Raw genomic sequence first — 24391 nt, 5'->3', positions numbered from 1 at the left:
AGAAAAGAAATACCAGTTCCAGAGGCATCTCTTACAAGCTTTCCTAACGGAAGGAGCTCTGTTTGGGAATGGCCTTTTAAAGAAGAGGGTATGCTCCTTCTCAGTGCGAGGGGTAGGGAGGTGGAAGGATTTTATGTGCGAAGAACTTAGCCTCTCGGAGAGGTGTGGTTTTCCAAGTTGTACGGTCGTCCTGTGGTGCCTCCCAGTGGAATTTTATTCGCAAGTTGCAGGGCTGGCAGATGACTGCATGAAGGGGAGTTATTGTGGTGTCCAAGCCAGCCAACTAGAGATACTGGCTGAAGTCTTGATGATGGATTTAACAAACTGTGTGGTGGTAGTAATGTTGTTGTGCCTAATTTGGTCTTGTATAAAGGACAAGTAAGCAGTTGTTAGGACTGTTGTAACAAACACACATGTAATGTTGTATTTACCCACTTCATAATTCAGCGTTATGGGGCAAATGAGTCAATATTATTACTGTCCCTAATAGATTATTCAGAGCTGGAAGGGTTTAGCCTAATAGCAATCCGCTATCAATAACATGTTTGTTTCTATGTTACATCTAATACACAAGGGTCAGGACAGATATAACCCTTTGCCCAGAGTATGTTCTATAGACAAAGTAAGGGTTTGGTGCCAGCATAGTACTTTTGCTTTGCACCTTGTTCAGTTGCAGTCACCTTTCTTTGAGTATAGGTACAATACATAAATAATCTTATCCTAGGCCACTTAAAATGTCATCTTTTCATTCTCTTGCCGTGGTGTCCTCTGATCATACCAATCGAATAGCAGAATGTCAGGTCCTGGACCAATACTGAATTCACCATGGCATGTGTTTACCATGTTTTAACTCTGGGCATATGGCATATAAATAGATGTTGCTGCTGAAAAGCTGCATTTTGAGATTGGTGTCACTGGAGGCTGACAGCAACAGGAGCATCTTCAGAAGCTGCAATCCCAATAGTGTCTGCTGTCATTGCTGTGATCAGATGGCCTCTTATGTTTAGTTCTTTGAAAATATTGAGCTTCTGATGATTAGGAAACAGGACTGTTGGGATGATGGGTTTTGTAAACTTCAGTCTTTCCAAATTAAGCGTTGGTGGCAAATAAAGTGTCTTGCCATCTGGTTATTTCACAGAATGGAATTGATATGGGAGCTCTGTTGAAATCGACATGTAACACATTCCTGAAGACTCTTGAAGAATGTATGCAGATTGCAAATGTGGCCTTCTCTTCTGAGTTATTACATCGGACCCCATCGGGATCTCCACACTTGGCTGTTCTCAAGTTAAACAAGGTAATGTTGTGCAGTCTCTGCTGTCAATCTCAACATCGAGAGCTTATTACCTTTCCTGGAAAGTAGTAGCTGTGGTGGTAAGGAATGGGGTTTTTAGCCCAGGATAGAGATCATAACCATCCACTGGTGACATCCTGGTGTGTCATATGGATTGTAAGTGATGCAAGACTCAACTGTACGTTTAAGTCACCGTTCACTTACTGTTAATAGCAGTTGAAACTCCTTGCTCAGTAATACTTGGTACCTGATCCAGCTGTCGATATCCATGGCCCAGAATGTTGTGACTATGTTCTAGCTGCAATGGAAGCCCCAAATGAATTTTAAAAATAACCCCAGCACCATGTCTGCAATTGTAAGCTACCCAGAAGTTGGAGAGTTCATCTCACTGGTCTCACCATCACAGTCTCAGATTCCCCAGGCCTATTTGTGAAGCTGGAGCAACTCTCCTGGCTAACAACAGATTAAGGAGAAGGGAGGAAGGGACACATGTTTCTTCATCTGGCATGTGTCAGGTTTTTTAATTTAAACATACTCAGGAAGAGGGTTTCATTTCGTTTACCCAGCCTTTCACAATGGCCCCACCTGTTCCCCAGCACCCACATGATTGCCATACTTAGTTTGTTTTGTTTCTGGAGATAGGCAGTACGCTGCCTGGGGATTAGCCTCTCTTTTGATCTTTGCCAGGTAACCTTCAGAATAGATCATTTACCTGAGAAGGGCCCGATATTTTCATGGTACAGACCTCATTGCATATGTTCATGTGGGCCCCAGATCAGGGAAATATGAAGCATACACTTAATTTTCCTCATTGACTTCCATTTGAGTTAATAAATGTAAAGTTTGAGAAGAACAAAATGCTGCTTTCTTTTAAGAATAAATTGTGTGTTTTTATAGGTAACCCCTCCCGTCTCCTCCAGTAGCACTACAACAGAAAGGTACACTGACACTCCTTGTCTTTTGGTTTGTTTGTTTGTTTGTTTTCTTCTAAGAATGGCATAATTTTTTTTCTGGTTATGTCTGACTCTCCCATGGTGTTTTTTTTTGTTTTGGTTTGGTTTTTAATGTATTGATATTGCAAATACCAGATACAAGCACAAACGCTAAGTGGATTTTCTCTCGCTTAGCTCGCACTTTTCCCTTTTGGCTACTTCCTGGTGACTTCTCTTACCATTATCCTTATTGCAACCTTCTGCTGCTGGTGGCTAGCCAACCATCTCACACACGCTTTACTGCTCTCTTTGGCTAGCCAACCATCTCACACGCGCTTTACTGCTCTCTTCCCCACCTCTGGTTTCTGCTCCCACGCATTGCCATTATGAGTGCTGCTGCAGAAAACAAAGCTAGCAGGAGGCAGTGCATGAGCTGTCCATCGCAGCAGCGACCAATAATGCCACCAGTGCCAGTATAATGTGCCACTGGAACAATTCTTTAAAATCTGGTCTGTCCCAACCACCTTCATCTACACTGGTGATGTGCCCCCTATCAGCCTCCAATGCAAAGCAAACATTTTCCCCAGATCTCTGATGTATCTTTTAAGCCGAGTATTTAAAAACAAGAGTTGTAAAAACATGTTCTGTTTGCTGAAAAGGGTAATCTCTCTTCTGGGTTTTCTTAGTTTTAATAACAGTAGACTAATTCCAGTAAATATTTAATTCCTTTTTAGCATAAAATTTTGATTTTTGTTCTAATTACAAGAACAGTTCCTTAAAGGCAACTTGCTTCTGTTTGAAATCTTTTTTAAATGTTACAGATAATACCTTAAATTACTATAACTGAGTTTGGGAGTTCTTTGTGCATTCGATGACTTGTTGTGTATAGTTTGTTTTCCCACTTGTATGGCCATTTTCACCTGTTTGTTTGGGCTGTTCACTCAGAAAACAATGGAGAAAAAGATATCTGCGGGGAAAAATAGGAAAATATGACTAAAACTGTGGGAGCAGGACTGTTTTTCAGATACAATATCTGCTGCTTACCTTTTATTTTATTTTTTTTTTAAAACAAACTGGATTTCAAGTTGGCTGTGCCCCTCTTTTTAAATAATGTATGTCCTTTTTTTTTTCTCTCTCATATATTCCATATTCTTGGCTTAGGATTGTTTCAGTAAATATACACACTGGAAAAACATTTCTGGAGCCACCTGGTTCCTTCTGATGTTTTTAGACAAACATTTTTCTCATAGCAATCTAGAAATGGCAACACTTTTGGATTTCCAGTCCCTCTTTCACATTGTTATGTACAGTTTTTGATAGGAAGAGACATGCCAAACAAAGTGTTACATTTGCCCTTTGGTTTACATTTGTATTTCTCTCCCCCCTCCCCCCCACCATCAGGCAGATGGAATTGAACAGTTGTGAAAATGGCTCCGTAAAGGCAGAAACTAATCATTGTGAACAAACCCCGATTAGCACTCTGATACCCTCACATCTGAAATCTAATGAGGAAGACTGTGACATTTCAGCTGAAGACCATGTAGAAAAGAAGTTGACAGGTAAACACATGGAACAAAATATTATCCAGGGTGGGTGGTTAGTACTTTTGAGCACAAACAGTCTTATAAGGAGTGTGAGATATCTCATTTCCCAAGAGAGATGGAGTATGTCAGGACTTATTACAAGATTACTGAAGTTTTACTTTGAGCTCTATCCATTTCCCAGGGGTTACGTCTTCCCAACACAATTCACACCCTTGTTGGTGGCCTTGGTAGAGAGACCAAGAACTGAAGAGGTACAGGACTAAACTGCTGTCACACTAGAGCTCATTCTTCTGGGTCACAACTGATGGAAATTGGCAATGCACTCAGGCAACACTTGCACTGCACATGCTCTGTGGACCAGGGGCTTCATTCCCCAAGGCCCTTCGTTGGCACCCTTTTCAAATACTAAAGGCCAGATTATCAAGAGTGCATATGAGAGCTGTGTGCTTTTTTCTGAGCAGGTGGCCTTCAGTTCACTCATACGTGCACTGACATATCTTTCAAAACCAAAACAAAAAACCCCAGACTCCTCCCCCTTAAATTACGAGGTTATTTGTTTTAGGAAAATTCCGCCACTATTCAATCAGCATTGTATTAAAGTATCCATTACTCTAGCTGGCATCTGTCCGAAATAGGCAAAGTTAAAACATTTTATTTATATTTTGATTTGACATTGTTTCAGAAATAGCCTGATATTTATGCTAACGTGGTTATATCAAAACAATTCACTATATGATGGAATCCAGCCCTGAGACACTATGCTGGAGTGTTTGAGGTTTTATTATTATTTGTTGAGTAGACTAGGTCAGACTCAGACCACTTGTGTTTCCCTTACTGTACATTATGCAGGACAGGCACTCGCAACCGGTGGTCTAGCAGAATTTGTGCACAAACATAAGAAGTATCAAGGTTCCTCTCCGCTTACCAAGTTTTATGCTCTGTCTGTCACAAGTATTTAGCTCTCCCGCTGGCTCTCCAGAATTTCCTTTGCACTTGTTTAGTTTGGTCTCACATAGGCAGAAGAAATAGTTGAAAAATCAGAAATACAGTAATGGGGAAGGAAAATGACTACGCGTTCCTATCGTGAAGATGTTGTGCAGCCTTGTCTGATGAGAGGTCTCCGCTTCCCCATGCTCGTCCCACCTACTCTAAAGCCAAGTCCACGTCCCCCTTTCCCTGGGTTTGGTTTTCATTTACTTAGAAATTCATGGTAATACAACATACTTTCAGCCCAAACCTTTTCCCCAGTCTTGGCTGAACTTAGGGTTCCTTCAATCCTTTCTCCACCGAGCCACTCTCACAGCCCTTTCTGTCCAGGTAAGATAACAGGACACATGTGAGTCAACATTTAATTCTTTTCCAGCAAGTTCAATATGGCTCTCACATAGGGTGTCTTGGGCAAACACTGCCATCCTTTTGCATATTTTTATTCTTAGTAGCATTTTTTTTCCCCTTCAGTGGACAAAGGAAAAAGAAGAATAAAGTAAAAGATGTGATGACATTTCACAAAGTGACATCTCTTCCGTGGAGCTGGTGCTCTTCCAATTTGAGTAGCGAGAGTGGCCAGTATTGTGTAGTCCTGCTAGTGCCTGTAGAAAAGTGTGCCTGCAAAGATCAATAGAGCCATTCATTCTGAATACCTTAGAAGGTACCATTAAATTAATAAGGTAGATAACAAGAGAAGAACTAGTCAGAGAATCTCATTCAAATTAGATAACTGGTATCATTCAGTAACTGAGGTTTCCTTTCTTTTTAAATGTAAGGTGATGAAGTTAAAGACGATGGAGAAAGCAAGGTGCTGCCCATAGAGGGCAACAGTGCTAACGAATCGCTGCAGTTGGCAATGGATTCCATAAGTGGACCGGCTCCATCACACTGTGGAGAAGGAAAAGAAGAGGATTTATCTACCTTCTTCAGTGTCATGAACATTAGGTAGTGCATCTCCTGCATGCAGTAGATGAACAGTTGCTGGTATATTGAGACTATATGGTTAAAGCCGTTAATCAATTGAGTATTTGATCCATTCAATGGTGAATTTACTTAAATAAATCCCAACAGAGATAATTTTGTACATCGTACTGTTTGTAGTAAATCTAGAATACGTTTTGTAGTGCTAGAAGTTGGAACAAGGCAGTCTAATAGGTGAGTACTAGGGTTAAAGGTCCATCACTTAAATACTATTTTGTGTGATTTTTATCCTCCTCACTCCCTAACTCACCCCCGCCTTCCTTGGGATGGTTCCTTTGCAAGAGTAACTGGCAGCAATACTTGCTGAACTTCTGAAAATGTGGTCAATTAATCACAAGTTGGAAAATTACTCTATTTAGAGTAATCTGTCTTTGCTAAATTGACTATGGGACTTTTCTAGGTTGAGAATTATTTTTCCTTGGTGTGATTAAGAGCCTGTTTCTGTACAGTCAAAATCACTGGGCTACATTCACCAATAGCAAAAGCTGGCACAGTGAAAGTGGTGTAAAAAGGATCTGGTTATGCTAGTGGCTCAGTGCATGTATAGTTTGCCATATTTAAATGAAGCAGGTTTCTCCACTGAAACTGTACAAAGAGGCAGTAGTGTAAAATAGATTTCTCTAATGCTTAAGAGGTGTAGGAACAGGCTGAAACAATGATAATCCCTTATCCACCCCCAAATGCAGAATCTGAGATCAGGGCCCCATTGCACTGGGCACAGTACCTGCATGTAGTGAGACGAGCTTACAGTCGAAATAGCCAAGACACACAAGGAAGGATTATTTTCTCCATTTCACAGGTGGGGAACTGAGGAGCAAAAGCACATGACTAAGATCACATGGGAAATTTGGGTTCAATCTCTAGCATGGTACAAGTCTCTTTTAGTCCCAGTCCAGTGCATTAACCATAAGCTCATCCTTCTGTCCTCGCCATACAGGCATAATGTAAAATTTGCCCTTGTCAGTAAATGCATCTGAATCAAAGATCTGAATTCCAGCTTTTATACTTGTTTGTTAGCAAGCAAACAAGGCATATCTTGTCTTTGTATATAAAACTTGTGATTTCCATTCAAACATTCATGTCACTTACAGAACAAAACTCAGTATGTAGTTCTTGTGAAATATTGATTGCAGTGTGACCTCCTTCCAAAAAAGCAAACCCTTCTTCCATTGTTTGTGGGTAAGATATGACAGGAGTATTTAATGTTTTTTCTTTGTGTTCATACTGGAATCTCCAGGTTTAGTGACATTGAACTCCAGGAGGGTGACGGCATACCCACAGAGGAATTTCTGCAATCGTGTTATGCAATAGTGCCAGTCTTGGGTAAGTGGTTACTTACTTTCACTACAGTCAGTGTCTGTAGCAGCTATGCCATGAATCCTTTTTGATTACTGCCTAATAAGAGAAATGGCTGAGGTGTGACTCAGGCTCACTAAGATCATTCAATTCTTTAATCCTATTTGAAGATAAGGATATTGACTTCCTTTATAAAGTGCTTTAAGATCTATAGATAAAACTTGCTATAAGAGCTAGGTCGTATTATTTTGGTGTCTTTAGCTCATGTACAGACTGGAGTTTTGGGTCCTGTAACAGAAGGAAGAAATAGACTTCCATCTTTCTGTTTCTCCTTTTAACTATTCAGAAAAGCTTTTTGGTAGTAGGTGAAATAGATATTGCTGAGTCAAGAGTACTAAGAAACTGCTTTAAAATGTTGCCTTCTTTCTTCTAGACAAACTTGGACCAACAGTCTTTTCTCCTGTTAAAATGGATTTTGTAGGTAATATCAAGGTAATAGCCATTTCTAACACTGACTTTTCAACAAAACAAAACTTAAGATTAAACAGATGCTGAAACACCCAAACAAATAGTGTATAAATGTAGATACCAGTTTCCTTAAGTAGGGGTGCGCAACCAAACTTGTATCTAACTTTATGAACAATAATCCCATACTCAATCTACTGAATATCTTAAAATCATAGAAATTAGATAGGCCTTTTCTTTAGCAAGTCCACTATTCCACACTCCAGATAATGCAGGATTGGCCCCCAGTATATGTACTTAATAAATAATAATAATTGTAATTTCTCCTCTTGTGATTTTAAATGATTCAAGGGGTGGGCTGCTGTCACTTCTGTTGGAAAACTATTCAGCATTCTTATAGATCTCACCATTAGAATAGGGTTTTCCCCTGATAATTCAACGTAACTTTTTACATTGCTTAGTTTCACCCCATTATTCCAAGTAATACATTCTTGTGCTACTCTAAAGAACTCCTTTCCCTCCTTGCCTCTTTCATCCTTTTGGGTGCAATAGGTGGCTTGTTCCATCTTTAATACCTGAGAGTTTAAAGATATGTGTTTAAAACCATGAGGTAGGCAGAAATTGAGCTTACAAACTGCTGATCTCTAGTACCCACATGGTATCCATTACCCAGCTGGCTTGCTGTTACAGTTATGACTGTATGTAGAAACACATAGTGACATCGGGTCTAATGCAATACAGTAACCCTTACAAAGGAAGTGTGTGGTGTGTTTGGAGCAGGTGGAGGTGGGTCAGGCATGTGGAATATACAGGGGTGGGGTTGGTGTCTGGAGGTTTTTTAATATTTGCGTAATTCTGCATTTTGATCTGACCAATAGGAGCAAGGGATGTTACACTGTGTACTGCAAGTACAGAATATTTTTTTCAACACAGTCCAGCTTTTGTGTGGAACCAGATTTTTTTTAAACTCCGTTTGAGTGATGGCCTGGTATAAACCATTCAGCATGCTAGAGTATAGCAGTTAATGAATATGATTGAAGTTGCTGTTTAGATTCTGTACGGATAGTGTTTTAATTAAAGGCCTCACTAGCCACATCCGCTTTGTTAATGCTGTAGGCTGAAAAGAAACCTTGCATTTCCTTCCTCTAGCAGAAGCCAGCGAGTACATTGTGAGACCAGGTCCTCAGCTGACATAAATCAGCGTAGCTCTTTTGAAATCTCTGCTGTTTTACACCAGCTGACGAGCCACCTCTGAATCTGAACATTTTCTTTTGGCTCCAAGCTTGAAAAGGTTTTGTGTGCTACTCACAAGATGAAGGGAAAGAATATTTATCGCTTAAAAAAAAATTAAACACCTAATGGAGAACATCACTTATTTCAGGCTTCCAAAGAAATACTTTTTAAAAATGGAAAATAAATAGCTTCCTCACGTACACCATTGTGCCTGCTTCTCTTCTACCACAGCACAGGGTCCTGCTGTAGCTACTAGCATTGAACAAGTGCATAAAAAATATACAATTTAACAGAAAAGAATGCTATAGAAACTGAAAAGGACTGGGAAAGATAGCACTGAGAGTGGAAAGGCAAAATATATCTCTAATATATACAACAAGAGCCTGTTAAGACAGTCTGATTGTGTTGGCTTGTGTTTTTTTACAAGGGTGGGTTATAAAAAAATAAAACAAACATTCTGAGTCTCTTATAGAATCTGCTGCTCCAGCTGCCACTGTAATGATGCCTTAACCACGTTTTTCTTTTCCCTGAAGTGCTCAGAGCATGAACTTCCCTCTCTGAAAGTTGAGGTAACCATTCTTCCTGGGGAGAATGGACAGAACTCTCTTCATGGCCCGTCACTGCCACTCCAGATTTAAAATGACAGGGGGCTGTTGAACAAAGCAAGGCACTTTCCCCCTCAAATTTGGAGTCTACTACTCAGTGTACACTGCAAGGAATTAATCTGGGAACTGGAATTCCTTTTATGTGTGAAAGGCCTGGTAAATAGCTCTTGTGAGCCAGAATGTTTTTGTCATATCAAATGGAACCATGTAAAAGTATAAACTGTTCCCTTCTCTTCAGAAAATAAATCAGAAATATATAACCAACAGAGAGGAGTTCCACACTCTCCAGAAGATAGTGCTCCATGAAGTGAGTGCTGAGGTAGCACACGTTAGAAACTCTGCAACTGAGGCCCTTTTGTGGCTAAAAAGGTAACTGCCAAGTGCCAAACCTTCAGTTTAATTGTAGGTGTTACGGTGTTACCCAGATCCCTTCACCAATGTAGATCGGGCTCAGAAAGCAATTCTTGCTAGTTTCTTTGCACACCTGAGTAATCCAAACACACTGCGTTCAAATTTAACATTCCAGTTATGATCCCAGTATTGGGCATACCATGCACAAGGTCTAAATGCCTACTTTTTCCTAGAGAAATAACTGAATAGTCTTCCTAGGTAACTCTTCCTGCCACGCCTCTGAGTCATCCAGAGGACCTAGGCTACAGCACATAAACTCTGACTTGGAGCACAGCCTGTCTGGGTGGTTGGGGAGTGGTGGCTGAAAGGGATTAGTAATGGATCCATCTCTTTACCCAGATGAAGAAAATGGCTAGTCAATATTGTGTTTGTTGTTACAAGTGAATAGGCCAAGAGGAGACTTCACTTGTGTTTTCTCCAGGCATTTCCACCGAGGCAACAAGACATGGACTCTGCTCACAGTGAGCAGTCTTTAGTAATGTCACATTTTGGCCAAAATGGTTTAAAGTTTTATGTGAAACAAATGAGTTTTTGAATGCATACGTAGGGATGTTACACACCCTTCTATTTCACTCAGCAATTTTGGGGGGCTGTCTGGTGATAAATATTTTGCCTTTTGTTTCTTCCTGACAGAGGCTTAAAGTTTTTGAAGGGATTTTTGACAGAAGTTAAGAATGGAGAAAAGAATATTCAAACAGCTCTGAGTAAGTGCCAATTGCTTTATTGTTCTTACTTTTTTATTTATATAATTGAGCTTTTTCTCCATTATTCAGGGTCTGGGTATTCTTCTCTTATTAATATTAAAATTAGTGTTCCCTGTAGCTTGCCTTCAAGAAATACCTTCTCTGAAAACTGTAATCTTATGCCAAATACCCTATTTACAGATAACTACATTGTACGAGGCAAGTCTTTATTTGATGGGATTTTTCCCCCAAACTGTTTTTACATGTAGTTTAAAAATGGGGGGGGGGGGACATCCCAAATGTATCTTAAAGCAAGTTAAAACTTTGTAAGAAACTTTATGCTTATATAAGGCTTTTCTTTACTGAGCCTCTTGGCATCCCTGTGAGGTAGGCACAATAAGTGCTGAATCTGTTCTATACATGGGAAAGCACAGAGCTTAAGATGTTAAACAGCTGGATGTGGGAGCTGCTGAAATTGCACAGAGCTGAAATGACCGTACTAAGCACGCAGTATTTGCTCAGCCCCTGTGGAGAGGCTCTTCCCCATAGTATGGTGTGATTGGCACAGTGCTCAGCAGCTCACACTGAACTAGAGAGACTGAGAACTCTGGGGGTGAGGCATGGGCAGAGCTAGGGCTAATCAACAAAAATTGTACTTGCAAATAAATTGGTCTCCATTGACAGAGAGGATTTATTGGGTAACTTATTTGCCAAATCCTATTTGACCATCTGTAGAAATGGTCGGATAATGAAGAAACATACTGGTGAATAACTTTCTTTATTTGCAGCAAATTGTTAAAGCACTTTTCACGAAAAGAATGTCCAGCAAGTAATCCGAGCAGCTGTATCCAGGGGGGAGTATTCTCCCATGCCCTCCAGTGAATGCAGAGGATGTGTGGGGCAGCCATTTTTAGGCCTTTCCGTTACTGCTACTGCCAACCACAGGAGTAGTGGCTAACTCGCATGGGTTTAAGAGCTCCCATTGGAAGAAATTGAGAGCAGGGTAAGATCTGAGAGCTGGCTGTTTACACTGAAGTGCTGTGCAGAGGCGTAAGGAAAAAGTCCTCTCTCACAGCCAGGTGGAAGTGAGCTGGAAGAAAATTTAAAAAATACTGTTGGGAACTTATTTTTTCTTTTCCTTTCTTTTAAGACAATGCTTATGGCAAGACCTTACGGCAGCATCACGGCTGGGTGGTGCGAGGGGTTTTTGCGGTAAGTAGCTAACATCTTAATTGCTGACTCAGCTAGTCAGAATCTTGGCTGCATTCACCTGTTAGTCCAGTCTTATGCTATGGTTGATACTTGATAAAATGTACTGAAATGTAAGTACCGAAAGAACTAACGGAGAAGTTCACTTTGTCAGATCTCTGCCTCAGAGGCAAGGGTTGGGCATTAGCATTTTAGGTTTAATGTTTGGTTTTCACAGAGGAATCTATTTTTCTTTTAGTTTAAGAATTTTTGTCTGTGTTTAGATTTAGTCTATAAATGTCTCTTGCCACACATCGTATAGGGTCTTTTCTAGGAAAATAAAGTCAGAATATTTTAGAGTGCCTCATTAACATCTTTTCCTAATATTTTTAAATGCATTTCTGGAATGTAGTTCTGTCTCCTCAAGATGTTCTTTCCTCCAGTGCATGAAACATTAGAGTAGAGTGGGAGGGAAGACTGAAACGTAATAGTTGTGAAAACAAGACCCACTTTACTCAAATAGAGTAACCAAGGAAACAGGAAAAAGAAAAGGACGACTTGTGACACCTTGGAGACTAACAAATGTATTTGATCATAAGGTTTCGTGAGCTACAGCCAAGCTAGCAGTGCCCCCTGGTGTCTGTTATAAATAGTATTGAAGAGACTATGTGAAGTCCCAGCCAGATGTAATAACAACACTTTTCATGACTAAAGGATAAGCAGCAAGATTTGGGGTAAAATTATCGGGAGAAAAAGAAAAAAAAAAGACTTAGACTTCCAAGTTTGAGTTCTTGAAAATTAGACGTAGGCTCCTTTTGAAAATGTACCCATGTTGGTTATTTTAATGTTTTTAAAGTCTAAATGGAAAAAAAAAATCACCACTTGTAGTCACAAAATATGTACAGGCACTTTCTAAAAATCAGGCCTCTGTAAAGTGTCTCATAATGGGGACACACAAGTTGAAGTATCAAAAATCACTTTTCAAGTCTGAGATTTTGAACTTCTATTCCTCTCCCAGTTAGCTTTAAGGGCAGCACCAACGTATGAAGACTTTGTGGCAGCACTGTCTGTGAAGAAGTGTGATAATCAGGAAGAAGCTTTTTATAATGCAATGCAGAGAGACCTCCACGTTTACTTGCCAGCCATGGAAAAGCAGCTGAATATCTTGGACACTCTCTATGAAGTACATGGGTTGGAGTCGGATGAGGTGGTATAACCACAATGACACAGTACCTCAAAACTTCAGGCTCTGCGTTTGTTAACGAGCTTTTCTGAATACCGATTCTCTTCATTGTCTCTTTCCTTAGCATGGGAGGTGGAGGAATCGGTGTGCGTGTGTATTTTTAATCCTTGTTTGTATTTAAATGCAGCGATGCTTTTTCTTTGAAGGCTGCAACTGTCTGCATGGTGAATACCTTTGGGCTAAATAATTCTTCTTCTTTTTACATGAATGTAACAGAGCAGAATTAGGCCTTCTCGCTCCAGTGCACACTACTGGCACCCCAAGTGCGGAGGGGCAGCTTTGATGGGAGCACTGATGCTGTGCTGATGTCGTCATTTTGCCCTCACCCTGTTCAGTGCCTGTCCACGTGCTGTGATGCTAGTCTCCATTTCACTGGTCTTCTGTCTGTCTGTGTTAGCGGAGGGGCAGAGCTAGTGGGAGCTGTGCTGCACTGATAGCAGAAGAGGGGGCAGTAGAACTCTCTACCTGATTAACTGAGTGGTCAGTCTGGTCCCATCTTGAGGTAAATTTTGTGTTGCATCCTTGTGTTTTATATAGTGACTTGATTTTACTCACAGCCCTGTTTTAAAAAAATTTACAGTAAAGACTGTTACTGCAAGTGTTGCCTTGATGGCCCGGGTCCCTTGGCCTCCCCTAAGGGTCACCCTGTCACACTAGGCATGCTCTCCCTGTGCTGTCCTAGGTACTGTCCACCTCCTCACAGGTCCATGAAAACAGAGTTGTCTCTTTCAGTGTTAGTAGGCTCCTGCCTCATCCTGTTTTTGTGTCTGTGTCTGTCTGTGTGTGAGAAAGAGACAGACAGAAAAATAATCCTTAAATTCACTGTGATGCCAGCCTTGTTGCTGATGTCCCAGCAGGGGGAGGCCTCTACGTGGCAGAAGGAGAGAAGATTGTCAAGATGCATCACCTTGATCTTGTTACTAGTATCATGACTGCTTCCTTTGCCCTTGTGTGGTTAACAAGGCTTTAGTGCTAAGTGCTGGAGCTGTTGTGCCAGATCCTCAACAAATGTAAATTGGCAAAGCCCCATTGTTTCCACTGGAGCTGCGCCCATCTACAGTAGCTGAAGATCGGTCCTGTTGTATTTACTCAGGTAACAGACAGAATAAACTTTTCAAAAGCCCCTAAGTCATTGAAAGTCAGTGGGACGTAGACTTGTAAGTGTCTAAGTCACATAGGTGCTTTTGAAAAGTTTGCCTGTAGCCTTCTTTTTAAAGGCCCTATTCAAAACCAAATCCCATAACTACTGCTGGGTATTGTGTGGTTTAAACACAACCAGCAATCTAACAAGTTATATAAAAATGCTTCTAGATTAGCATTTGGAGGGGATATGGGTGTTGGTTTTTGTTTTTTGCCAGTGGGGTTTATAAAAGGCTGGTTTTGAAATGAGTCAGTTCTAGGGGGAACTATAGTTCTTCATAAAACCATCACACATTAGTGTAGCTATAAGTATATAATCCAAAAGTGTCTAGGTTTGACTGTGAATTAAGGATAATGGGGATTTTTGCCATGCTTTCCTCCCACTGATCTGAGTAAAAGAAACAGGTCCACTGGTACTGTTGGAGTCAAGAATTAATAGCTTTCCCTGTAGTTATTCAAATGATTAAAAAGTGAAATTTCTCTTTGTGTAGAGGGCCAGCACAAGGTATTTGGACTATTTAGTCCCACTTCAGGGTTTAAGTAGATCTTTAGTGCATAGGACTTTTGCTGGCCTTCTGCATGGGGTGAATTTCACATTGTACATTAGAGAGAAGGGAGGAACACTTTAGAATGAAGGGCTTGGGAGAGTGGTGAGCCACTATAAATAGAGGAGAAAACAACTCTTCAGTGACATTTTGACATTTTTGTTGCCATCTCGCAGGAGAAATGCTTTTGCTTAGGTCCAGCAAATCAAGGATACCAAGAGGAATTCTAGTGATGTGCAATGCTCCCTATGCCTGGATTCCTATAGAACAGGTTGTTTAAGCATAATTCCATGTTTGAAGCACAGCTATATACTTAGCGCTCAAACCATTCTATCCAGGGGATACTAAAAATTGCCAACTTTGAAGAAAGCACAAAACAGCTATAGGAAAAGACCAAAAACTTTAAATTTGGTGCCTGAAGGTAGACACCAAAAGCAAAAGATAAATAGTAATTGGCTTGATTTTTCTCTCTTCTTTTCAGAGCTGTGAGTGCTGAGCCCCTGTGAAAATTGAGGCATTTTCTATTCATGCTTGCATATAGAATTGAATATTTTTTTTGGCCGGAGTTTGCTTCTGTTATTCCACTAGCCGCAGTACTAAGAATGAAGCCAGGTACCCTTGCGATTTACACATATAATTCTCTTTAGCATAAATGCTGAGTAATCCACACAAATGTCAATAGAACAACCCCAGGCCATGTCCCCCAGTAAGTGTTTTCTTCAGGGTTACAGCTAAGGTTCTTCACTGAGATGATGTGGGGACGTTGGCTCATAACTCTCTTCAGGATGCTCTGGGAAGATAGTGATTGCACAAGTAGAGACTACATTTTCACACAGTGGAGGAAAGGACAGAGATCCTCTTTTATGAAGTAAATTTTAAAAGAAACGAATTGTGGAGTTAGAATGAATAAAAAGTGGAATTTTCTTTTGCTCTAAGCTTCTCTCATAGTGGGGGACAGTTCCCAGCATTCACATTTTTACCAGTGGGGAAAATCCAAACTTACCGGTGCAAAGAGGGAAAGGATTTTCATTTCTAAAGTAGAACCCCGTTCGTGACTTCATTTTAATTTTTTTTAACTTCAGAACTGACATTTTCCTGCTTCTAATAGGCAGACAGACCAATACATTGTTTTGCTTATGTGGGGCACGCTCCTCTTCCGAAGAGTTTCCTTGTCTCCATTCTTCCTTGCAGAATTAGCTCTTTTACTTGCAATTGCTGGTCAGGGGCTTTCTTGGGAAACAGTGACAAAACTGAATAACTATCCAATATACCAGATTGCCAGCCATGGCCCAATATGTAGGCACTTGTTCTTTAATTCCTAAATCAAAGGAATCTTCTTCTCTATTTTTCTGACTAACACCACTGATCATTTTAAAGTTCAGAGACAAGAATATGTTGTTGTTTTTCCCAGAGTGGGTTGTCACTTTAGTTTTAAAAGAATTTGTGCTTGCCTCACAGCCAAGCAACAAGCATGCATCTTGGAACTGATCTGACAGCTACAAGATTAAAATGTGGTTTTACTCCCACATGCTGATACTGTTATAGCCATTTTGCATACCTTACATGAACTGCATTGATTTGTTAACCTTTATCAGTCTGAAGTTTTACATCTGTTTCCTTTAGAAATGCTTTCAGCTATTTCCTTTGTCTGGCCGTTGCACACTCTCAGGGATTCTACATAGCCATGGCAAAAATATAGTCGGCTTACAATACAAGGCTGCTTTTTGTGAGAAGTTGGTATAGTTCAGTTCAGAACCCCAGCAAAAAGTATGACACTAGCACAGACTATCCAGTGCACGTGTTTGCTAAGACGTGATAAACCCCAAAGCAATCTGATACAAATACTATAGAGAACAATAGCTGTCAGCATATTTTAATAAAGGTCATATCTCTTTGTAATACAGTGCCACTGGCATTAGAGCAGAGCTCCCCAATAATTCAAATAAAGAGTTCTGCTTAGAAGTGGATGAGATTTTTTTTTTATTTGATTTGATTTTTGCTGTTTTTCAAACAAATGTACTCTAACATCCTTTTCAATACTTTAAGACGCCATAATCAACAGTTGCATGTGGCTGCACCCTAGCATGAAGGCACCATGGGTATGCTCTGGTGAACTATTAATACTCAAGTGTTTAGAGGTATAGATTAATGGATCACTGAAACATACCCAGGAGGCTCATCTTTGTTATAGTATGGCCCTTAACTTTTAAAAGCAAAATTTTAAATTTTGAAGTGCATTTTAAACAAGTGTTTGGTATTTTAAGGGCCATATGTTTTCACTCTTGGTAAAAGTAATTTATAGTAAATCAATAGTTTGGGCTACAGTACAGTCACTGTTTACATTACATTGAACATATTTCGTGGTTTAAGAATTGTCAAACTTTTTTTTGTAGTTGCGAGATTTTATGTATTTAGATGTGCTGCTGTATTCTCCAGGTCGGGTCTCATGCTGTAGCTTATGCCTGCGTCGATACTGCACTTCACGGGTGTGTGGCCATTATAGAATACTTTTCTTTTTAAATAAGGGTTCCCCTCATTCAGTGGACTTCCTCCCCTCACTTGTGCTTCAAACTTCTGTTTGGTTTTTGCAAAAGGTGGTTAAAAGAACCCCGGGTTCCTATGAAGCTCTGTTACAAGCAATAGCCAAGCCCTTGCAGGGCTAAAAATTCCCATTCACCTGACCTCCCCGTCTCATGCCTGCTTTGCAGTCGGCTGTGCTGCTTTCAGGCTACAGTGTCTCCTGTGCAGAGCTAAAATGGGGAGTTTGAAACAGCCACAGTGCCACTGTATTAAAGTGATTAAAAACAGAGACTTTGAAGATGGGCCCAAGCTCAGAGCTGGACAGCCAAGCGAAAGGGGGCTCGTGAAGAATGTGCTGCCTTTTTTGAAGTCTCTCTCCCTGGCACTGCAGTGCTTTGCCAATCACAGTAAAACCCTGGGAAGTTTTAATTTGACCTTTGAAATCTAAATCGATACACTTTAGTAGTGACAGTTTCCAGCTCTTATTGGCAATAGCACAGTTTCAAAGATAGGCTCATTTCTCTCCACTTGCCTGCAAAGTGCTGATAAGAAGGCAAGGGGAGACAGACAGCACAACTGAATCCAGGACCACCCTACCCTGAAAAAACTAAAGCTTTTGGCTTCCATGTGGTCTCCAAGTGTACAAAAATCACTTGTGCAGTGGGGTAGCGTTGTGGGAGGGGATGGATTCCTAGCACACAAGTGAGACTATCCCGTGATAAGTCTGGAAGTACCCATGGTTCATGTGAGGGTTTAAACAGTGCTGTGAGATCAAAATGGCCAAACTAATGAACTTGAAAACTTGGACTTCGTTGTCTAGAGCAGTGGTCCCCAAACTGTGGGGCGCACTGCCCTAGGTGGGCGGGGTACAGCAGGGATGGGAGCACCACCCAGCGCCGCTCTGCCCCCTGCCACGCCCTGCTACTGGCTCCCAGCCTGTGGGGGGGCACAGCACCGTTAGATGGGAAGGTCACGAGGTAGAAAGTTTTGGGACCATTGGTCTAGAGTTTAATTTTGCCCCTGATTTAGGAAGGTCTTCCTGTTCAGGACTGCACTTAAAACGCATGTGTTTAACTTTAAGCACACATCTAAGGACTGTCCTGAACATGGATGGACTAAAGCATGTTTAAGTGTTTTCCTGAATCAGGGTCTAAAACCTGTGTGTGTGTGTGTATGTGTGTACGCACATTTCTGCACATGCCTGATTTAAGCACACAAATCCCCTATTGCATTAGAGTGCATACTTGCTCAAGATGTGGATGTTAGCTATTTTTAATATCCTTATCTTATTCTATAACTAAAGGGACACCCCAGAAGCGCCAAAGGCTTATTAATTTTCCCTGTTTCAATATCCTGACTAGGTTTTTAGCTCTAAGCTTGTTTATCCTAATTAGTCTTAACATTCATGGGCCCATATTTGCTCTTTGACCCCTTTAAACAAAAATCACAACAATTTGAGGTTCCTATGTAGTGTTGTGTTTTATCATGTCTCCATGTAGTTACACTTAATTAGAGCAAGGAAATCACACTCAAGAATAAAATAACAAAACTGAAAAGTGAAGTGTTTTGCTTGTGCATTTTCCTTTCCCAGCTCCTTCATTTTTCCAAGGACATGTTGGACATTAATTTTATGAACATTAAACTAGGCTTATGGTGAGCATTGCTTAGATGTATACTATTTAAGATGAGAGAAGGTATGTGGCCTTTTATTTTACTTTGTCTTGACTGATGAACAAACCCCTCTGTGTTGTAAACACATTGATACTAGACCAAATGAAAGCAGGTCAGTCACCAACCTGCTTTCAATCTATGCTGATTCTCTCCACAGAATTATATTCCATACTTAAGATTTAGTTTTGTTGTTTGTTTTTGAGAAATGTTTGAAGAACTGTCAGATTTTTATATTTAGCGATAATAAACTTATTTTTAAATATGCCTATTTTAAAATCTCGTTTTCTCTGCATGGTTTCCTAAGAAGCTTTGATTATAATTTTTATTTATTACTTGTAAATACGGTGGGGCTTAAGCTCCAGTCTTGGCTCCATTATTCTAGGCACTGTAATCGGTTCTGGTTAGTGGAAACAGCCTGTATGTATCTTTTTTTTTTTTTTATGAGAATGTTCATGCCAATGGAAACTGTTGGATTTATAATAAAAAATGATTTGCTAAGAGCTGAAGCCAGCAAATATTTGTGGCTTCCTGGGCCAGACAAGCTCCTGAAGACCATAGATATGGTCCATTCCCAAAACATTACCCACTGTCTGCTAAGGTCATAAAACTTAGAGGAGTTTCTTCAGCTCCAGAGCTGGAGGAATTTCTGTGCATCCTTCCTAGATACAGATGAAGACAAGTGTTGCCCGATTGTTAATTAGATATCCTTTAGCGTTTCCAGTTTAATATGCCATGGTTTGGCAGGGTTCTGCTGCTTCCAGATTGGCCAGAGAATTCTTGATAGAATGAGGACCCCTGTGTAAATGCAAGAGACACACTTAGGGAAGACCTTGTGAATCTGTGATACTTTCACTAGTACAACCAGCAATATCAGAAACCCTGCAACATAGCAAAGTAGACAGAGACAATACAAAATATCCACCACTTGCATACTCACACTATCCTTTGCGGGAAACTGAAGTAGGTAACATAGATGATCAGCAAGTGGTCATCACTGTGGCATTCTCAGGAAGATCCCAAATGCTTAGGCCTAGGTTGGCCCTTTTTATTACAAGTTGCATGGTCACCATACACATTCATAACGGTGCTCAACCCCCTATCAATATCAAGACTTCCTCATCCTAACAATGTTGGGGTGTCCTCTTACAGACTACCTACTATTTTACCTCAACTAAACTAGCATATACATTACCTGGTTACCATAGCATTCTTGCAGTTGACCATCTGCTGATGTTCCTATCTTAAAATATCCAAAACTAGCATAAACTGGTATTTTGTGGTCACCTGCCAGCAGTTTAGCTATACCTGTTTTTACAGCACTCTATCTTGTGACATCTTATGATATAGGGTCACTTACTGGTTGGTTGCTTATGTCAAGTCTTTAGGTTTTAGGCATCGGTTTGGCTAAGCTATTGTTTTACAGGCTTGAGGCCTGTAGGCTTTTGCGTTACTGCCTTTAATCCATACCTATATCTTACCTAGAAATAGCTACATATCAATAACAAAATAGCTGGCTTGTCCCTTTAAAAATGTTAAGGGAAAGTGGAGAGAAGTTCACTTCTTCTTTGTCTCTTCCATATGCGACCATGGGAGAGAAATGCAAGTGGTAGGGGTCTCTTTTGCCCAGATCAGGAGAGGAGGTACTCCCTTATCCTTCTGTGTGAGCTGAAGGACAATGGAAACCATTGGCTCAGCGAGCCAACTTGTCCTCCATGGCAGAGTTCAGGAGTGAAGATGCCTGAAATATGTCCCTTGCTCATAGGCATTTCTTCAGCTGGAGGGGTTTGGGAGAAGGAGAGAGAGAGACCGACACATGCCAGAAGAAACTGGTGAGTGCAGAGGTGACTGCCACATTCTGGAGTACATACAGGCCCAATCATCATGCACAGCCACATCTGAATGAGGGAGGAGAGAATTACACACTCTGAACCAAGCAGCAGTCTCATGTTCACAGCTAAAGGCTCTCAAATCTTTGGTGAGCCAACAACCACAGAGGCTGCTTCCTAATGAGGTAGGATCCCACAATAATTAGAGGCTTAGTCCTGCAGTGGTGTGCCACCATTACAGCTTCTGAGCACGGTGCCTTGTTACTCATGGCAAAGTGAAGGCTCAGGCGCTGCATGCTGATGGGCCAACAAGAGTATTGTACCACAGGAACTAAGCAGCTGGCTGTCAATGGTGGGTTCAGGGGAGCTGCCAGAAATGTTTCCATGTTTTGGGCTGACCTTCCAGGACCACTTTTGCCATCTCTCCAAAGGTTAGCTCTCCCACACGCTCAGGTAAGGCAGTGCCTCCAGGATGGCAGAGGAAGGGGCTTGCAAATCACAAAATCAGCTGCTATGCCATCATTTCAGTATCATATGCATGCAAACTACTGTGCCCTGACCATAACCTGTCTTCCAGCCCATCCCCTGCATTCCCACTTCCTCCCACCCAACCCCTGCTTACCAGTGCTCACCCAGTGTGAGTTAAAAGAATGCTTGCATGGCAGATTTCTTCATAGTAGGGGGCCCTCCCTACTTTTAGTGGGATGGGTGGGAAAAGGTTCTATTGAGTTCACAAGCTCTCAGCAATCTGCAGGACCAAGTGGATTCTGTATACTTCATAATCCAAAAAGCTAGCAAATAATGTCCTAGCATCTACTGTGAAAATGTCCAGTGATGGAGTGGTGGGTTGTCCTGTTGTATCAACCATGCTGTCAGCAGTTGCAGTAAATCGGATATATTTTAAGAAATGGTGGAGTTTTTCCCCCTGATAACGCACATTATTTGTACCTTAACTTTTCAAACTGTTTTGAAAACCAAGGTGGTAGGTCCTGTTTTTATTAGTGTTTCTGACTGACCACAGAACACTGTACATGTTGTTGTTGTTTTTACACAGGTGAAGTTGTTCCCAGGTATTGTGCAGCACATACTGCTGGAGAGTGTGCATGAGCTTCCCTCTCTGGTAGGCTAGATTCACGAAAGGATTTAGGCTCCAAACTGCTGCTTTAGGCACCTACGTCCAATGTTTAGGTTCCACTGCCGTTCAGCTGCCTCCCAAGACTGTAGGCACCTAAGTTTCTGCTGGTGAGCATGCACAAATCCCCTAAATCCTAACTCGATCCCTAAGAACAGCAGGGATATCAAATTAGGTAGCTCTCCTTCTTCCCTCACACCTACCTCTGCAGGGCCCAGTGGGGCCAGAGTGCTCAGAGCATGTGTAATCTGCACAAAAGGCAGCTGGCTGTGGGTCCTTTTATAGCCAGTAGTCCAGTGGTTAGAGCACTAGCTGGGCTTTGGGAGACCCAGGTTTGAATACCCATTCTGCCTGATTTGGGTCAGGTACAGGTCTCCCACATTTTAGCTGAGTGTCCTACCAGCAGCTTCTTGGCTGCTCTGGGGTAGGCCTCTCAATCTCGCCTCTTGAAAGGGTGCCACTGTGTTTGTGCATACTCCTTGGAGCAGGGACTTGACCCTGACTTTTCCATATCCCTGGTGACTGCCCTACCCACTGCGGTGCAGAGTCAATCTCTTGCTTACTCCCCCCCTGTCCCCGCCCCCCACTGGCCCAGTGAATGTTTAATTATTTACACAAAGTGGAACAGCATCAATGGGAGAGATGTGAGAGACCCACCCCAGAATTCCACATCGCCTGGTGGCCAGGGCACTCAAGGGGAACGTGGGAGACTTGGATCAAAGTCTGTGCCCCAAGTCATACAGAGCAGTGACTTGAAAGTGCGTCACCGACATGTGAGTGAGTGCCCTGGCCATTGGCTACGGTGGGGTGGGGTGTGCCTCAGTCTCTCCCTGGCTCTTTTTTGGTGAGAAAGGAGTGGCCTGTTTTAGGCACCTTAGCACTAAGAGAGGGTGTAAGGTAGGCACCTCCTTCCAGCCTGCCAGTCAGGTGCCCAAGCCCCTCCCCTCTGCATGGAGATAGTAGCTGAATTTGTGTTTGTGGATGAGACTACCCGGAGATAAGGTGTGGACCTTGCACTTGCCATTAATACATCAACAGAGTGTATTAAATAAGACAGGGGACAATCACTTAATAGGTAGTCTGTATTTTTTTCTAACTTTTGGTAATTGGACTGCATAATTGTAAAACTTTTTAAACAATTACATTTAAGGTCCCATCCTTTTGTGTTATGCAGCTGCTTTTAAAGGTTTCCTGTATAGTTTTGGCCAGCTTTTAACTAAAGCTTATTTTTAGCTGATTTTGCTAATCCCGTGGATGGTAGTTTAAGACAAGTGTCAGTGCAGTTTGGCTCAGATTAGTCTATTTTGGATTAGTCTGTACCATAGTATTCCAGCCCCTCTTCTGCTCTTTCCTTCTTCCTCCCCACAGCCATTGCCTCACAAAAGCTTTCACAATGTATGGCCTGACTTTCGGTGGTGCTGAGCACCCATTTCTTTAATTAAAATCTAATAACTGATTTTTGTTTGGTCATTTTTGGTTTTACTCAGTGGTAGCCCACAGCGCTGAAAGCTTCGTATGGAACAGTAGGAGGAGCTGGCTTAGAGGCAGGAAATAAGTGTTTCTGTTTAAAGGTGAATTTTCAGAGTTTGCTAAAAAGCAGAGTCAGAAATAGAGAGCCTCAAACATTGAGGGTCCAGGATAGAATATGAGGTGCACATTTGGGATCATTTGGTAAAAGATTTCCCATGATAGAGCCCTACCTGTTTTTAAAAATGACCTGTTTTTAAAATGCCCTCCTGCTTCCAGCACCTACCTGTTTCCTGACTCATTCCTCACAGTCCTCCCCTCTTTGGATCCAACAGTTACCTACTTCCCCAATCCCCTCCATTCCCTCCTACTGTCTTAGCCCTTGTGGCTACCTCTCAAGGCAGGGACTAGTCTTCTTGCAATTGAGGGGAATCTCTTCCCACCCTGTGAAGTAAAGCAAGGTAATTCCATCTCCACCTCTCCCCATTGTCCTTGGGAGGGTAAGGCTGAGCCCCCTTGCTTCCCCCTTTCTCGCTGTTCTACCTGGGCACATTGTTACAGGGGAGCATTTAGGTATACCTCCCTCAACAATGCCTGAACACGGCTCCCTTACCAGCCAGCAGCTGCTTGGAGCCGTGCTGCCCTCAGTGCTCAGACTCTATCATCACCTGCTTTGCCTGCAACCCTGGGCTTCCCCTCCTCCTGGGGGCATGACTGCTTCTCCTGACCAGGAGTAAGGGGGATTTAAAATTCCAGCATCTCGCTCTGCTTCCCAAAACCTAGCTGATGGCTTCCTGCGAGAGAGCAGCAGGAGCATGGCACACACAAAGGTAGGGGGCACCATCTGACTTGTGCAGGTCCCTGGGGGATATTCCTTGTCAGAAAGGTGCTTTGTATTATTGGGAGTGTGCCTGGAGCAGGTGGCAAGATCTTGCTTGCAATAAGTTTGCAGGAGATGGCAGTACTGTCACACACAGTGTGGGTAGGCAGGGGGAGCTCAAAAATCAGGAAGCAGACTAGAAACCATCATTTAGTCTTCTTAAAGAACCTCATGGTTTTTAGGTCAATGTTATGAATGTCTGGGACCCTGCACTATTTAACATTTTTATCAGTGACCTGGGAAAGAATATAAAATCAGCACTGATATAGCTTGCAGATGACACAAAAATTGGGGGAGTGATCACTGATATAGAGTGATCTGGATCGCTTAGTAAGCTGGGCACAGGCA

General features: G+C 41.7%; 1 protein-coding gene across 1 annotated transcript in view; it reads left to right on the top strand.

Moving 5' to 3' along the window:
- PLEKHA8 (pleckstrin homology domain containing A8) overlaps window positions 1-19002 on the top strand; it is a 42764-nt gene extending 23762 nt beyond the window's left edge. The window contains exons 5-14 of the mRNA XM_074945715.1: window positions 1139-1297; window positions 2192-2232; window positions 3628-3785; window positions 5534-5702; window positions 6976-7061; window positions 7468-7526; window positions 9576-9706; window positions 10382-10452; window positions 11582-11643; window positions 12638-19002. Coding sequence (XP_074801816.1) covers window positions 1139-1297; window positions 2192-2232; window positions 3628-3785; window positions 5534-5702; window positions 6976-7061; window positions 7468-7526; window positions 9576-9706; window positions 10382-10452; window positions 11582-11643; window positions 12638-12835 — 1134 coding nt within the window. The 3' untranslated portion in view covers window positions 12836-19002. The remainder of the gene's footprint in view (window positions 1-1138; window positions 1298-2191; window positions 2233-3627; window positions 3786-5533; window positions 5703-6975; window positions 7062-7467; window positions 7527-9575; window positions 9707-10381; window positions 10453-11581; window positions 11644-12637) is intronic.
- Window positions 19003-24391: the final 5389 nt, after the last annotated feature.

This window comes from Natator depressus, chromosome 2, assembly GCF_965152275.1.
Source record: "Natator depressus isolate rNatDep1 chromosome 2, rNatDep2.hap1, whole genome shotgun sequence".
Classification (NCBI taxonomy): Eukaryota; Metazoa; Chordata; order Testudines; family Cheloniidae; genus Natator; species Natator depressus.
The sequence above is the reverse complement of the archived record's forward strand: the minus strand, read 5'-3'. Positions and strand labels throughout refer to the sequence as shown.